At 45.0% G+C, this 18036-nt stretch overlaps 1 protein-coding gene across 1 annotated transcript in view; it reads left to right on the top strand.

Annotated features, from left to right (window-relative positions):
• Clnk (cytokine dependent hematopoietic cell linker) overlaps nt 1-18036 on the top strand; it is a 167753-nt gene that overhangs the window by 89038 nt on the left and 60679 nt on the right. Inside the window, exons 4-7 of the mRNA XM_055624067.1 lie at nt 2315-2343; nt 9597-9634; nt 14170-14311; nt 15853-15962. Coding sequence (XP_055480042.1) covers nt 2315-2343; nt 9597-9634; nt 14170-14311; nt 15853-15962 — 319 coding nt within the window. The remainder of the gene's footprint in view (nt 1-2314; nt 2344-9596; nt 9635-14169; nt 14312-15852; nt 15963-18036) is intronic.

The following is an 18036-nucleotide window of genomic DNA, read 5'->3' as shown; positions in this document are numbered from 1 at the left end:
AACTCGCTGGACACCGTCACGTAAACTCCTTTTCTTGCACAGGCAGGTCTGGGAGCCTTGGAAGGCCTCATGGAAGGCAGGGTGTCCAGGTAAGGGGCCGTGAGTCTAGGGTGTACAGGAGAGTGTTCACTGGCCCCACAGGCATGATTTGCCTCTCTCTAGCTAATTTACTGTCCGTTTCTGCTGAAGCTCGGGAAACTTGAAAGGGCACCAACTGCTAACCACAGGACTCCGGGCTGCATATGCACGGTGGCTCCCAAGCGAGGCTCACCGCATCCCACAGGCATGGCAGGGAGACAGCGAGGCTGGAGCAGCAGCAGAGCTTGAGACAACTTCCTCGTCTCACAGTGGTTTTCTGGATCGGGCTATTTACACGCATCCCTGTGCCCTGTTTCTTGAGGGCACCAGCTCCCCAAGGTCGTTTGGAAGATGGAGTTAGGGAAGGAACGACATCAGGTCAGGCAGTAATCTGGGCTCCTGAGCTCTGGTCTCCTGGTTACTGGTGCTTCATTGCTTAACTATTGGGTGCCCAACGACCCAGCCACAAGATAGGACTCATAAATATTTACAAGCAACGTGTGTTGCGATGCTCAATTAATTGCAGCTGTGACGCACTTAGAGAGCCTCAGAGGAAAGGTGTGCAGAGAGAGCCAGGGGTTATTACAGGTACAAACAAGTCAGCTCATGGAAGCAGCAGCCTTTGGAGCTTTTCATTGCCCTGGGGCTTTTCAGACCACAGCTCAAATCTAAGGAAAACTTGCACCCAAGAGGACATTGTCCAAGGGTGACATTTGTTACTCTGCCAAGAACTTGTCATCAGAAAATGAACAAAGACATGCGAGAGTGATTTACCAAAGAGGAAATGCATGTAATTATTCAAACTCCATAGTCGTCTCAGAAATGAAAGAGGAGCAGTAAGGACCGAGTGGGAATGTGGATCCTGGTGTTGAGACACAGTGGGTGGCCGCTTCACAGTCAGTGGATAAGGATGGAAGTTAATATGTAAGTTAATACACAACCATCCAGAAAGCACCTAAGAAATGAGCAGCTAGGGGCTGAGGATGCCCACTCTCTCCGGTCATTTCCTTGGTCTACAGTACTGTCTGTCCATGGAGATATCCAGAAATGAGGCTGAAGTGCAAGATGGGTGAGTTTCACAGTTTTGTTGACAGTAGTCAAAATTAGCAAGAACCTAAGTCCTCTCCAAAAGTGCCACACAACCAACAAATGGGTTCTTCGATAACACTGCATAATACAATGTCACAGAGACATCCTACACATTTTTCTAGCAAGTCATTTACACACCTGTATGGCTTTATGTGTGCATATGTGCATATGGGCAGAGCACTGATGAGATCCTCATGACTTGGGTTCTGTGCCTGAAACACACAAAAAAAAAAAAAAAAAAAAAAAAAAACAGTGCTGTGACAGGCATCTGTAATTGAAGATGACAGGTGGAGACAGAGGCAATTGCCTAGCAACTCATAGGACAGGCCATCCTGGAACATATAGCATAGAAATGAGATGCCTTGCTTCAACAGGGTGAAAGCAGATAACCAAATCCAAAGAGTTGTCCTGTGATCCCCACACATGCACAGGAACAACCACACACACACACACATACACACAACACACACGTATCATTCATACGTGTGCACAATAATACATTGCTTCTATTTTAAGTGTGCATTGATTTTTTTTTCCTTGATTTTTTTCTATTTTCTATATTGCCTCTAACAAAGTATCACTTCAAGTCTACAGTAATACAAACACGAAGGACTTGCTCCGTGTTTGTATTACACAGACTGGAGCTGGGTGGGTGACTGCTCAGGGGGTAAAATAATTACCTTGCAAGCATAGGGACCTGGGTTCCATTCCAAATAAAAATAAACGTAAATAAATATTTTTTTAAAAGCAGGAAGTACATGTCCACACTCCAGCCCTGGGGAGATGGGAGTCAGATGACCCCTGGGGCTCACTGGCCAGCCCAGCCTACTCTGTGAGCTGCAGCCCGATGGCAGACCCTGTTTCAAAATGGCAAGGTAAACCACGCCTGCAGAATAAGCTTAGCTGTCTTTTGACAACCACATACATGTGTACACACACACACACACACACACACACACACGTATCCATACACATGTGCAGCTACATAAGTGTGGACACTCACGCCTATGTGCCTGCACAGCTGTGGACATATGTGTGCGATTTTCACAGCATGAGCAGTGAAATGCATCTCGGGAGTGGCCACTCCTTTGGAGATGGAGATGAATTCAGTGGCTAACACTCATGTTTGTTCTCTTTCCCTTCCTAGGTCATGGCCACGTCTCAGCAGTGCCAGAGGTGAGTCATGGGGTTCCGTGTCCTCTAAGTGATGAGATGTCAGGCTGGCCTATTGGGTTTTGCTTCCTATTCTTTCCTGAGTCTCTTCCTTTGTTGTATGTGTGAAGGAACAATGACTGCACAGCCCTGATGTCCGGGCCTCTGTGGAGAAGACTCGAACAGCTTGGGGAGCGAATTCACTAAGATGGCTGATGCTTGGACACTGACAACTAGAAGCCTAGAGCCCCTGACTTGGGCTCAGCTTGTTACACACTGGTGACAGGGTTTTAAGAGGGTGCATTCCAAGAAAGAAAGCCCAAAGAACAGCAACTCAAGGGACCAGAACAGAAGCAAACAGGCTTCTTGTGGTCTAGCCTCAGACATCTGGAGCATCACTTACAGCATAGTTCTAGATTACAGGCAAGTTATACGTGTCAGCCTGGATTTCAGAAAATGCATGCATCTCAGATGGCCGTGTTTGTGCTAATAAGTTTACCACCCAGTAACGTGCACTAGCTTCTTGCAGCCTTTCCCTCCAGCTGCCCAAGGGCAGAGCTGCTCTGTCATGCCCACAAATCCGCAGATGTGTGGGGATCCTGGTGCTCCCTCAGTTGTGCACAGCCACGGGCAGAGTGCTGCCCTGTGGGCCCGGGTTTCTTCCTCTGTGAAATAGGTAGGCATCCAGGCAACTAAACTCTCATCACCAGCAGCCAGGCAACTAAACTCTTTTGTAGGTTTCCCTACAATACAGCTGCAGCAGAGAAACGGCACATCCCAGAGCACTAGGCTAGAAGAAATGTGCCAAGGACTGAATGAATTGTGGAGGGTTCTGCACCCAGTGTGGAGAGGTTCCTTGCAGGGCTGCGGTGTGCGCCCTGCACTCGGTGGCGCAGGCTGCAACAGAAGGCAAAGTGTGAGGCTGACCAGTGGCTGACGCTTCGCTGGAGTCTTCGGTCTCAAATACAGTCTCCTCCCAACCCTTCACCCTCTCCCATCATCCACAGGAACCCTGGAGGAGACTAGAAAACTCTGAGGGGCTCTGTCCTGAGCAAGAAAGCTGCTTGCTAGAGACACATTCGCTGGTAGCTTGGAACGTGCAAGTGAAACGGCCTGCCAGTGTAGTTGGCTGTTCTGCCTCCTCCTTCTCAGGCAGAAGCGGAGAAAAACTGAACAGTTTTCTAGAAACATAAGTAAAAGAAAGGAGATTTTTAGAAAGTCAACTGGGATAAAAATGTACAGGCCTGCCCCGATGTAGGTGCTATCACAGAGTGGTCAAATGTCTAAAATGCTCTAACAGATTTGAGGTAACTAAGGCCAGGCATGAAGGCTGACGCCAGAGAGAGGCCATCTCAGGACAGCCACACACCCCTAGGTCCTTCGAGGCATTTGCGTTTTTTCACCAAAGGATTCATTGAGAACCTGGTAGCTCGTCCATGAGAGGGAACGCCTTGCCGCCATTTTAACTGAGGACGGGGATTCTTGTCCACACCCGTGAGGTTGTTGACAGCTTGCTTATGAAAGAACAGGCAAGAAAGGAGTGTGCACAGTGTGAACAGGTACATTGATGCACAGGGTGAAGAGAGTGAGAGAGTGTGTGTGTGTTTACAATAAGAAAAGATATGTTAACATACTGTTGTGTTGTGTCTGTGGGTATCTATGTATCTGTGTGTTTCTCTATGTATGTGTATCTCTGTCTCTCTCTCTCTCTCTCTGTCTCTCTTTGTCTCTGTGTGTGAGTGCCCGCACACGCTCATCCATGTGTCTGTCTGTCTTTCTGTGGTTGTCAGTGTGGGTGTCTGTATGTATCTATTTGTATTTGTGTGTCTTGGAGAGGGAAAGTCTGCAATTAAACATTTATATCAGTTGTGTCGGTAAAGCGACATCACTTCTCTTTTGCATATCTGTGTCTTATAATTTCTCCTACAGAAACACACACCTTTAGGTTGTAGAAACAACCTATCAATAACTGAATATTTAACAAATTCCTCCACACCTAGAAAAGACAAACACATTCTGGGATTTAAATGACGGGTCAGTGTAGCTGCCGCCTCAGAGGTATGCATGGTGCTATATTGTCCAACAAGATGAACTTGTGAGTTACATCCTCCTGCTGCCTAAGAAATGATATCACAGAAGAGTGACTGCCTTGTCTATAAACTATGTCCCTCTGTCGTAAGGCTTGGGGTTGGGGGAAAGTAAGATATTTGTTGATTCTATTAAAGAGATAAGAAATTTAATTTTTCTAGAAACATTTGGATTTTTCTTCTAGTTTTATAATATAACAAGTATTAAAGGTTGTTTTTTTTTCCTCCCACTCTAAAAAGAAAATGTAATAAGGATTTTTAAGACTAGAGAGCAAACCAGCACGTACAAAATATGTGGGCCTCCAGCGACCCCTGCTGGCCTGTTTTAGGGATTGCAGTAACTGAGTTAAATGAGCTCTATCAGTCTGACTCTCCAAGAAGTCACAAATCAAGTTAACAGCTGAGCTGGAGCAACACACTCACTACATTCCTGGAAGCACAAGACATAGTTTTGGATCACAAAACTGGCAAGCCCAAAGACTAAGTAATAGAGCTGACTTCAGATTTCAGTGTACTTTAGAACCACAGCAGGAGCACATAAAATCTACAGCCCATCCCCAGATTTACACTTTGGCTGGCCTTTACTTAAGCTAAGCAAGCATTATTTTTTTTTTTTAGCAAGATGATTTCAGTGCAGGTAGTTCTAGAATGTTCTTTGTAGGTTCACTTGAAGCTCTAAGTATCTTGACAGTCCCCACCTAGAAGCTTCTGTTGGTTTAGACACCCCCAGTTTTAGTGTAGGGATTCTGCAGAGCCTTGTGGAGTGTAGATGGGATGGGCTGCTTCTCCTTCACCACCTATTCAGCCGCTTTACCCCTGGTCCATATGTGGTCCAAGGGAACAGCCATAATAAAAGAGAAATAAAATAGTAAGGTCTGAGAGACCCAACCAAGCAATGTAGATCATAAGATGGAAAAATAATATCTTAGAGAAGGGAGAGACTTTCCAGGGAAATGAAGTAAGAACATTAGGCCTGCTCTCTGGCTCCCAGGGAGGGTTTTCTCTCTGTGTTTGAGACTCTGAATTGCCAGCTCTTGGTATCAAGACAAGGAACTGCAGATCAGCAAATAAAACTGGGAGGCCCCGAAACCTATAAGTCTCTCTCTTTCTCCTTCCTTAGTGTGTGCCAGGCATCTTAGAATCTTGACTAGCTTAGCTGTAGGACTGATTTCATTATACTCACATATAAATAAGATTGTCTGATAAATTAGATAGGCTGGCAAGAAAGCAGTAGGGTAGAGCTCAAACCCACTAAACCCACTACAGTACACGTGGGGTTGTGCAGCAGCAAACAATGCAGTCCCCAGTCTTTCATCCACTACAAAAGGCATCACCAGATATTAGCGGCCACTGAATCTCTGAGCATCACTACTGAGGAGGATCTGGCTTGAAGAATATCTGTGGAAGACCAGCATTTGGATGTCAGTGGAGTTGAATGCTAGGAAAGCCACACAAGCATGACTTTGAAATAAGCAACAAAGGGTACAAGCTCTCAGGCTGGAACTGAAAGCAGGGCTGTAGACTCGGGCTGGGTGAGAAAACCCCAGCTATAGGGCTGAACTTGAAGACAAACGCAGAAGCCAGCACAATGTTCATGGGAACTGAGCCAAGAAACCGTGTGCTGCTGTCTGGAAGCTGGGAAGTGATTTTCTACCTTGATGACACAGACTAAAACTTGCCAGCAGCCATTTGGGATACATACTGTTGAACCATTCCACAGAGTGACGTTAGTCATACATTTAACCATGGTCATACATGAGGGTATTCGCCCAAGCCCATGTGATCAGAAAGTGACAGATCAGGATTTAAACGTAGAACATCCTTTTAGCCTTCATTGAAATGTTGTTTGCCTTTCCCCCCAACTTTGGTTAGTGGTGTTTTTATGTTACTGGCAAACTCAAAAGCTCACATCTCCAAGGACCTAAAACATTAAAGGCTGCAAGACATGTGAAAACTTCACAGAGGCTCAACCATGAGAAACAGTTGTTATATTTTTTTCTTACATAAGGCAAATCCAGAAATAACCTGCCAAGAGCCTGTGGGTATCTCTGCTTCTGAGAGGTTTCTCGTAGCCAAACATTCCTCCGTCTTATTGCAACTTCAGAAGTGAGTCACAACTAAAGAAAGGATCCTGGCAGCTGTGAAGTGATTCTCTTCCTAAATAACATTGACCAGAACTTGGACTCTTGACTACAGACAGCACCATGTGGCCAGGAGCCCAGCAGGCCTCAAGTATCCAGTGGATCCAGGGAAATCCCACATGCCTTTGCTGTGGCACATTCAGAGGTGGGCAGACTCCTCCATTGCTGGTGGGAATGTAAATTTGTACAACCACTTTAGAATTCAGTCTGGTGCTTTCTCAGATAATTAGGAATAATACTACCTCAAGATCCAGCTATACCACTCCTAGGCATATATCCCAAATATGCTCAAGTATACAACAAGGACATTTGCTCAACCATGTTCGTAGCAGCTCTATTTGTAATAACCAGAATTTGGAAACAACCCAGATGTCCCTCAACTGAGGAATGGATACTGAGTAAATGGATTCCATTTACACAATGGAATACTACTCAGCAATTAAAAACAAGGAAATCATGAAATTTGCTGCAAATGGGGGGGAACTAGAAAAGATCATCCTGAGTGAAGTATCCCAGAGGCAGAAAGACACACATGGTATATACTCATTTATAAGTGGATATTAGACATATAATATAGAATAAACATATCTGTACCCCTAAAGAAGTTAAGCAATAAGGAAGACCCTGGGTAAGATGCTCAAGCCTCATTCAGAAAGCCAAATGGGATAGATATCAGAAGAGGGTGAAAACAAGGAACAAGACAGGAACCTACCACAGAGGGCCTCTGAAAGACTCTATCCAGCAGGGCATTAAAGCAGATGCTGAGACTCATAGCCAAACTTTGGGCAGAGTGCGTGGAATCTTATGAAAGAAGGAGGAGATAAAAGACCTGGAGGGGACTGGAGCACCACAAACAGAGCAACAAAACCAAAAACTCTGGGCCCAGGGGTCTTTTCTGAGACTAATACTCCAACCAAGAACTATGCATGGAGATAACCTGGACCCCCTGCACAGAGATAGCCTGTGAAAGCTCAGTGTCCAAGTGGGTATCCTAGTAAGGGGAACAGGGGCTGTCTTTGACATGAACTCAGTGGCTGGCTCTTTGATCACCTCCCCCTGAGGGAGTGGGGGCAGCCTTATCAAGCCATAGAGGAAGACAGTGCAGCCAGTCCTGATGAGATCTGATAGGCTAGGGTCAGATGGAAGGGGAGAAGGACCCCCGAATCAGTGGACTGGGGAAGGGACATGGGAGGAGAAGAGGGAGAGGCAGTGGGATTAGGAGGGGATGAGGGAGGGCCCTACTACTGGGATACCAAGTGAATAAATTATAAAAAAGACAGGTAGACTTGCAACAAGGAATTCATTGCATGCTGCCTGTCTTTGTGAGTGTCACGTAGGAGTTTTAGTGAGATTAATGAGGCCCGCATAGTCCAGGATGGAAGCTCCAAAAAGCAAGGGCATCAGATAGCAATGGATACAGAGGTAACATGCGGAGAAGCACATCTGGGAAACCCAGGAGCAGTGGAACTGGGTAGGAGTGAGACCCAGCAGTGCTGTGTGGGACAGTGACAGGATGACCACACATAAGGAGTCCTGAAGTTCCTAGCAACCAAAAGTAAAAGGCACAGCATGCATCTTTAGAAACAGTGCTTGCCACTGAATCAAAGTGAACTCATTCCTAAGAAGCTCACAGTTTCTGTCCCTGGAGCCTAAGGAAATGTCTCGCATGTATGCTAATATAGAAGATGTGATTTTAAAAATATGGTCTCATTTACATTCCTCCACACAGACTAATACCTCCAACACTACCACTTAGCTAAGGAACATTCAGTCTTGGAGGAACTGGGTTCTCCACTCGTGTGAGCAGTTCAAGAGTGGTTTTGTATAATCTGGAAGGAAATTTAGAACAGCATACTGAGTGGGCTGCATGAGCTAAGCCACTTTCATAAGTGTGGGAGCCATTTTCAAATGGGGGAGCTGAGAGAAACCTCAACTGAACTATAATGGTCTAACAAAAAAAAAAATGCAGTGGCTAGATTTCTGGATGTTGGGACATGTGCCTAGGGCTGGGGACAGAATCATGAAGAGGCAGTAGCTGTGCCCACGAAGGGGTTGCACAGGCAGACAACGCTCTGAAAACATGCTGTGCAGTGCCATAGTGCTGGGGGAGCCTCCTCCACAGCCTCGGCTTCTCACTTCAGGGGCAGGCGCTGCAGTGTCCTCCTCCATCATTTCTCCCATTTTCTCGCTTGTTTACTGATTTCTATTCCCCAGTTTGCGCAGTGTGGAAAAGACATGTTTGTGTTTGCGTGTGAGCTCATGTGTGAGGAACCCAGAGAACACCTCAGAATGCATACACCATTTTTGCTTTGCTTTGTTTTGTTGCCACAGGGTCTCTCACTGGCCTGAAGTTCACTTACTAGGCTGACTGGCCAGTAAGTGCCAGAGATCTGCTTGTCTCCACCCTCACCCCAACATCTCCCCTTTCCCCTTCCCCTCCCCCTCTGTCACCTCAACTCAGGACATTGGAATTACAAGCAGTCATCACCATGCAGGGTCAAATCTTCCGGCCTGCAAGGCACACACTTTTCTGACTGAGCCATCTCCTCAGCCCTGTTTGCTGTTCTCACCTCAGTGATGCAGACTGACCCAGGGCCTTGTTGGTTCTAGGACTGTGCTCAGTCTCTGTCCGCAGTGCTTTTTTTCACAGGCCACAATTGTTTCTTACAACAGGGTCACACTGTGCAACTAGATTAGCCTTGAATTTGTCACCTCCCTGCCTCCACCTTCCCTCCTGAGTGATAAGATCTCAGGGGTGTGCCCCTGCACCGGCATTTAGGTCTCTTTCTGAGAGAAGGCTGACCTGCTGTGGGAAGAGTTTCTTGCCTCCAGAGCTACCCTGAGTTGGGGTTGAATTTCTGTACCTGGTTCCCATGCTCTGTTCTACACGATCAACAGCTGGACTAAGAGATGTGAGAATCACACTGTGCTCACAAAAATGAATTGAAATGCACACAGGATTGCTAGATGAAATGAGGAGAGCCAGGCTTCTGAGTGCTGTGAGCTGGCACTGTGTTTGCAGTAATAAGTGATCTGTGTTTTCTGGCAGGGCGGTGTCAGGTGGCTCTCGAACCATTTCCGGATCACGTAAGTCTGGTGTTGCTATGTTCCTTAACTGTCAGTCTCTGATCTTTACAAAGCAAGTGTTGTTGTTTGGGTCCCTTTTGTATGTCACACGGTAAATTTAAAAGAAAGAAATAATTCTTCCAAGTGGTGTACTCTCCTGGTAAGGAAAACTGCCTTTCAGTCCCCTCTTCTGATGCTAACAGTCATTGCTAAAGCAGACAGAGGTGAAATATTAATATACAGTGCTGCTGAGTGTGAAACAGAGACAGGCACTTTGAAACACTCATGGTGAAATTCTAAATTTAAGCGAAGTCTTTGGAATGTAATTTTAGGATGATATTCACTTAATAATATAAAAATACCCCTTTCTTTTGAGTCCTAGAATTCCATGTTTGAGAGTTTCAAACAGAGAAGCAGCATGCCTTTCAGACCAAAATTTCAACCAGCTCACTGATACTTTGCAACATAGTTTAAATAACAGCATGTTGAAATCACACTAAGCATTTGGTAGTATAGAAATTGTAGGACATGTGACCATTTTGTGAAGCTACTAGAAGCACTGGGCAGAATTTTAACAATTAAAGAAAAAGATTAAAAATTTAAACACTAGCCCAAATATCAACCATTAGTAGTTATGCTAAATTATGTATTCATATAATTTACATACTTTATATGGCTGTAGATAATATCTGAAAAATTGGCTTGTTACTATTTGAATATGCTCTTAAATTATTAACTAAAGCTATGGACCGTTACCCATGAGCACACATACACATGAATGCGCGCGCACACACACATAATGTTTGTTTTTTGTAACTGGTTCATGGGTAAAAATATCAGACCTGAAGTCTGGAGTCCTGAACAGAGAAATGTAATGGAAAATAAGTTAGAGACAGATGTTACTGGTTATATTTAAAACCAAGTCCCCTTAAGAATATAGAGAAACGTGGTCACTCCTATGGCCAGTGAGTTAGAAGTCAGTGTACATTCTCTTCATTCCTAGGTCACAGCGACCATGACTCTGTTTCCTGCCACCTCTTGCCCCCATGAACACTAGCCAAAGGATGAAATAACAAACTGACTCTAGCTTGTGTATTTGATTCTTCTAGTAGGTCCCAAGCTTTGACTAGAAAATACTGAAAGTAGCCTACAGGCCACCAAAGGTACCCGTTAGTAATTTCCTTCTATCCATTGCCTCCTCCCAGGAGCCCAGACCTGCACCTCCTCCCCAAACTCATTTCCAGCTGTGACTCTGGAACCCATGCTCACCCAACCCTGCACTGTGTCATTCATTAATAGTTTCACTAAGCTCTGAGCACTTGGCTCTGCTTCACTCAAGACATCAGCCAGAGAAGAGTATCTAATGTGCAGGGCCCCCGTCATTGGACAAATGCCAAAAATCTTCCGTTTCTGGACAAATAAACTGGTTTAGTAGCCTCCACCTGCGTCAGGGAAAAGAAGCACCCCCCCCCCCACTGTTGTCAGAACCAGCTTGGCTTCTACGACTTGGGTCTAGGACACAGTGGCAACACAGCCATGCTGTCACCAATACTTTCCCAAGCAAAATGTCCCATCTCAGCCCAGTTTATCTCCAAGGACACAACAAGGAAACCGACAGCAGGTCGTGATGCCTGGTCTCTGAAAAACAGCTCCAATGCCACCACCCAGCTCTGTATCGGGTGATTTAGCCCCTCTCCTGTGGGTGAGAAAGCTGTGGTCTTCCACCCTGCTCCAGCTTGGGTACCACAGGCTCTGTTAAACCTGATCGTAATAACTGGTCCCTGAGTCTTCAGCTCACACACGGCCTGACTGGGCTTTCCTTGGGGAGCACTTATTGAGGATGTAGACAGGCGCACTGAAACGTAAAGCTGTTCACACACCGCATCTTCTAGCTTTTCAGTGGAAAACGATACTTAGCAATCCGTGCTCTGTGCCCTTGTTGTGAGACCATGGGAGCCCGGAGAGTCTTCCTCAGATGGGCCTGGCTTCTCCTGCCCTATGTCTACCTCCCCGCACCCCGGGCTCCCGCACCCCTCTCCGTGACTCCTCTCTATCTTTCCAGAGAGAAGCAAGAGAGTGCTGCCAGCCAGGCTTGCTCCTCCCCCAGTCTCCCAACATTCTCTGAGAGCAGTAGCAGGAACTGTAACGGAGAGGAGAGGGATTTTGTGGATGAGCAGTCTTACTCCGGCTTCCCCATTTGATAAATACATGTAATTGTAATTAATTACTCTCCTCACCCATTAGAGTGCGCATCTGGCCATCCGACCCAAAAGTGAATTAAACCGAACCCTAATAACTCGACAAATTACAACATAAATATTTTAAAATCACACCCCGAGGAATAATTATATCCTCAGCCTTATTAAAATCTATAACTTTATTTACCAAGAATCTACTATGGAAAGCCACAAACACAGTCAAGGCTATCAAGCGACAACTTCAATTTTACGCTTTTTTTTTTTTAAACCTTTGACTACAAAATGTTAAGAATCCAAAAAAAAAAAAAAAAAAAAGAATTTGCCCCATCTGTGAAGCACAGAATCCTCTCCACCGAGTAAGGGGCCACACTCACGCTCACAGAATCCGTCCACCTTTGTGCTGACTGGGTAGTGAGCCACCTATATGCTGCCCTGGACTCTCTACCCTTCATCTTGTGATAAAAAATAATATTTAATCCAGGTGCTGGGTCAGGTGGAGGTGCTGAAAAGATTTTGCCCCCTTAAACCTGTGTGACTTTGGATTACCAACATGAGTCTGTGTATTTGTAAAATGAAGTTTCCATATTTTGAGGCCCTACCTGGGAAGTGTGCATGAAAACAGATATTTCTTTGCCCTTTGGGGTTCCAGGCCTTGCACTGCAGTTCTCAGACCTTACAAACGTAATTCCATCCTGTCACCTGGATTTCTCCTTTAGTCTCAAATGAAGACTAACATCAGTTCTAGATAAAGTTGGGCGTTCTGAGATCCAGGGAGTAAAAGCGACTCCTAGGGGCTCTTCGTGATGATTGCCAGGTCCCAGCTTACACAGAGCAGCTGCTGGCTGCAAACCCAGCCTGAAGGTGCACACTCAGGAGTAGTTATGGAGCGTGCTATGACCTAGTTCCCTTCCTGCCATCTCCAGGCTTCAGTCCCCAGAGCTGTGATAAGGACACCTGTCAGCCTTCTTGGGCTATCCTAGCAAAATGACATGGCCTAAGTGGCTTGAATCCAGCTCATTGTCATTGTCCTGATTTTACCTCAGCCCTGGAATTCAAAAATATCCGAAACCAAGGTACTAAAGGGTTTACAAGGACTGCAGGCATATTCGGTATCCTTCCCTTGGTTCATGGATGTCAGTGGAGTGGGGTGTGGTATTTTCATAGCAATTAGAGCATATGTTTCTAATTTTTTTTCTGTTCCTAATTTTTATAAAATTTTCTGTCAATTTACCCTGAAATGCAGCTTGTATTCTTATATGAATCCTACTGAACAGGTACATCAGTTTTTAAAGAATTCTGTTTTAACAATAAGTCCTCAATTCATGAACAATGGCCACTTCCCATTCACTAACATCTTTTTACATGATCTCCAGCAGCGTGCCTTCAGACTCTTCAGTACAAGCTTCACTTCTATACTCAAGGATTTTATTCTTCTTAATATTATTCTGTCATTTCTTCTTTTCTAATTCAGATTGTTATGAGTAATTTACTTTAAAAAAAAACTAATCAATATTATCATTGCATACAAACTGAACTTTGAATGGGATTGACCATATATCCTTGCTCGACTCTTTATTATTAGCCCTAAGCAGTACTCATTTTCTTGATTTTCCACACAAAACATCACTACATTGACAAACTGAATCCCCTTCTGCTTTCCCGGGCTCATGGAAACATTGAGCCCACCCAGGTGACCTAGAATCCTCTTTAGGTTTTGTTGTTTATTTATTTGTTTATTTATTTGTTATTATTGTTGTTGGGGAGGTTTTTTGCTTTGGTTTGGGTTGGGTTGGGTAGGTTTTGGGGGGGGTGTTATGTTTTGTTTTGGTTTTGGTTTGGTTTGGTTTGGATTTCGGTGGTTTTGAATTTTTGTTTGTTTGTTTTTGGTTTTGTTGTTTGTTTGGTTGGTTGGTTGATTTGGTTTGGATTTTTTGGAATTTTGAGACAGGGTTTCTCCTTGTAGCCCTGGCTGCCTCTATAGTGCAGCGTGGCCTTGAACTCAGAGACCCACCTGCCTCTGTCTTCCAAGTACTGGGATTAAGGCATGCACCACCACTGTCTGGCTGAATCTTCTGTGTTTTAAAGTCAGTTCATTAAACAACTTCTATCTGCCCTATGCTCTCACAACAGCGCAACACAGGTCTTTGACTGAATGAGCAAAGAGAATAGGATATTTGGAAGACATCTTCAGAAATCTCTCTATGACAAGAATTACGTTTCTATGTAAGATCCTAGACCCTAGAATCTTAAAGTCTACTTCAAAAGAGTCAGCATCACTCCCTAAGCCAGCACTGAGACATGTCACCTTTGTCCACATGGCCCTACCTTTGAACTTACTCCAATGTTCCACCCACTTAGAGAAAGAACTTGGCTGCTGTCCTGGATGGAGAAAAATGCTACAGTGACAATGACTATGAAGACCCGGAGCTCCAGCTGCTTAAGGCATGGCCGTTGATGAAAATTTTACCAGCCAGACCTATACAGGAGTCAGAATACGCAGGTACCGTGGGGCTCAGATGATATGCGTCCATGCGGCAACATCACTCTGTAGAGCTCGGTTTTTCTGTCGGAACACAGGTGTCACAGTAGAACTAACCCCAGAGAGCTTCTCTGAAGACTGTATGTGTGACATATGGAGTCAAACAAACTCTGTTCCCACTTACTGTCATTGTCAGGGCAGGCTCTGCTTGAGCCTTAGGCCTGTCCCTGTGCGGGGAGCATGGGAGAAGTGGAGAGGCGGGAAGACAAGCGTGTGAGGCATGTGAGGTTAGGCGTGGTGGGGGAGAGTAGGGAAAGCGAGAACTTTAACTCAGTTGGTTGACTCTGCAGGTTGCCAGCCTACAATGGACTCAGTAGTAAAGTCTCACCCAACAGGAGGGAGGGAGGCTGACTTTGTACCCATCCATGCCTTTTCCCACCTGGGGTACATACAGAAGTGTCCACAGGTTGTCCACGCCACTGTAAAGGCAAGGAGGAAGCACATGTGGTTTCTGAGGGCCTGGCTCACAGAAATGGATCTGTAGAAACTTCTTCAGGGTGAAGTGTCCCGTAAGTGATGCTGACAAACTGGTAAGGTGACACACATCCTTAACCGTCGCACTTCAGGTGCTGAGGCAGAAGGATCCCAAGTTAAAGGCCTGCTTGAGCTGCATGGTGAGAGCTTAACTCAAAGCAACAAACAATCATGATAACGATTCCCTTATATTCAGTACTCAAAAGCGTTGACTGAATATCTACCGAGCTCGTCACCATTCTAAAACTTATTGAGAGATAAATAAACAACAGGAAAATTCTATAAGATCATAACATAATAAAGAGGTGGAAGTGAGTGGGGTTTGGCAGTAAGCTCCAGGGACAGGTGTACTGGCTCGTGTATGTATTTGCACCCACGAGGCAAGATATTAGCCACAAGTTTGAGACCAACCCGAGCTACATAGTGAGTTTCAGACCACCCTGAGCCATGGTGTGAGATTCTGTCTGAAACAAAACAGATAGATAGATAGATAGATAGATAGATAGATAGATAGATAGATAGATAGACAAATAGAAAGGAAAAAATTAAAAGTAGGTGGCATAGCATAAATCTTTAAGAGCTAGTAGCATGTCTCAGTGGGGTAAAAGAATGAAGGGCAGTCAAGGCCATCCTTAGTAGGATTGCTGTGAACCAAAGCAAGCAGGTCTGCCATGAGCCTCAGCTTCCTCCTCTGGCAGGTACAGGTGGGACTGCATGCCTCTACAAGAGGTTTGGGTTTTGTGATCCCTCTGGCCCCACTATACACTAGAGAGTGTTGTCTTCCACAATTGTCCCTTTGATCTTTGCCCACTCTTACTCTTGAGAGCCCATACGATATGCTGTAACAAAAGTTGTCTTCTACCCTCTTCTCTGAATCCCACCCCACCCCTCGAAAAAGAATTGCTTGCCTGGCACCTGAGCTGTGGTGACTCTATGAGTGTGAGGATGTGTGAGTACCTTGTAAGCTGAAATGTGCCCAATCTAGCCAACCTACAAGGTACACGCTTACCAGCTTTCTCTTCCCACAGATACACGCTATTTCAAGGACATGATGGAGGATCCCCTTCTGCTACCTTCCAAGGCTTCTGTCTCCACTGAGAGGCAAACCTGGAATGTAGGGATGAGGCGGCAGGAAGAAGTGAGTGAAAGGAGACCCTGAGGACATGGCATGAGGAGGGCACTACCTAACTCACAGACATACGCCCAGGTCTCCTTCTCCAACACATGGTAACAGATGATGAGCTGGTCAGGGGAGGCTTGGGAAAGCTAAATAGTGTGACTTATGGGATCCTGGGCCTTTGAAGGAGACTAGAAGGCACAAAAATTTACATTTGCTGAGGACTGACTGTGAGCCAGGCATCAGGTTAAAGAATTCATGCCCTTTCTGATTATCATTGCATTCTTCAGACCATGGATTAGAACATGAATCTTTCTGATAATAACATATCCTTTTGTCAAGATTCTGAGCCCAGCATTGTCAACTGTTAAACTTGGCAGTCACATGAGCTTCTGAACCTCTGTAATCCCTGTACAAACCAGATAGGAATGTTCTATGTGCTGACCTAAGAGAGTATCAAAAGAAACATCTGATGATTTTATGGAAATATCTTGTAAATGAAAATGTGCTAGATACATAATAGGTTTTTATTTTTAATAAAATATATAACACTTAATACTCTTAATATAGACATCCCAATACTCACCCTAGGCCTGCATGTCATTGGTGATGATATTCTGATCCATTTCAGGTCAGTGTTCCCTATGGAGATAGAATCATTCAAGGAATATTATTTGCATGAACATGGCAGGGTTCCTTTCTTTTCACACGAACTCTATTCTCAAAATAAGTTTCAATGTGGTGAGCAAGGCTCATTAGCATAAGTTGCATAGCTATGCAGTCTCCCCACCCTGTAGATTTTTGATTAATGTATTCAACACTTGATGATTATGTTTTAAAGGCTTGAGTCATCTGTAAAAATCTTGTCAATGTGTGCCCTTTCAGAAACTCTACAGAATCACACCCAGCTCAAGGAAGACTCAACAAAATTAGGTTTCACTGGTGTAGCATGGGGTTTCTTACGAATGGGGAGCTCACTGTTAGACTCTTTCCGTGACACCATTCACTAATGGACACGAGCATGCTTCTGCCTATCTCCCCAGCTCTCTGGGTGGCACGTCCACTCTGCTCATTAGACTTGCACCTTCTCTCGATACTGACCACACATCAGCCTGTCTTATGCTGACAGAACAGAATCTCTATTCATAAACCTCTTCGTGCTTACATAAGACGCTGTCTCAAAACCCAACCATGGCAGAATCCAAGTTTCTTACCATCCACACCTCTGCCTTGCCTGGGTTTCTTCTTTCTGACAGGTCACTCTCCAGCAGAATCATGATCCTATCACTGTAAATCAACCGAGATGAGTGAGAGGACGGACAAAGACAAATGGTGGCCAGGAGAGAAATTTCCTTACAAATAAAGCAAGGCGTTGGCTTTGGTTCAGATGGTTTTACTTTAGTCGTCTGTGATGAAGTAAGGAAGTTTCTGTGGCAAGTGGATTATCTTTCCCGTTAACCACCTCATTTCCAGAGGCTGCTTCTTATTAGTTTGGAGATTAAACTATCTGTGTACTGGATCTTCAATAACCCTTATGGATGCCCTTTCTTATCTTAGTCCTTCGGGACAATTGCAACTATCTTACCCTAAATTAGTGCTCTACCCAGTAGGCGCTTACTGTGTACGCAAGCACTGCGCTCAGCAGTGGAAGCACAGAAGTGAGTCAGCAGCCAGAACCTAGGGGAGGAGGACCACACGATCTAAGGGACAAGGCAGTGGCAGGAGATGGTGGTCTTGATGCCTGGGAGAAGTGTGCGAAGCAGTTGTTCACCCAGTTTTATGTGCTGTAATCATTAGTTCTCAACAGGAAGATTTTGCCCCCCTAGGACCTCCGGCATAGACCAGAGACATTTTTTGGTTGTTACAGTGGAGAGAAGATACTGCTAAGCATTGTCCAAGGGAAAATACACATACAGCATAAGCATACACACACACATATACATAGCACACACACACACACACACACACACACACTACATACCATACCACACACATATACACACTACACATGCCAACACACACCATGTTACACACACACACACACACACACACACACTCACCATCAGAGGTCACCCAAACCTCATGTACATAGGCA

Source organism: Psammomys obesus, unplaced genomic scaffold, assembly GCF_907164565.1.
Source record: "Psammomys obesus unplaced genomic scaffold, mPsaObe1.curated_primary_1811, whole genome shotgun sequence".
Classification (NCBI taxonomy): Eukaryota; Metazoa; Chordata; class Mammalia; order Rodentia; family Muridae; genus Psammomys; species Psammomys obesus.
Note: the sequence above shows the minus strand (reverse complement) of the source record. Positions and strands in the feature narration are given on the sequence as shown.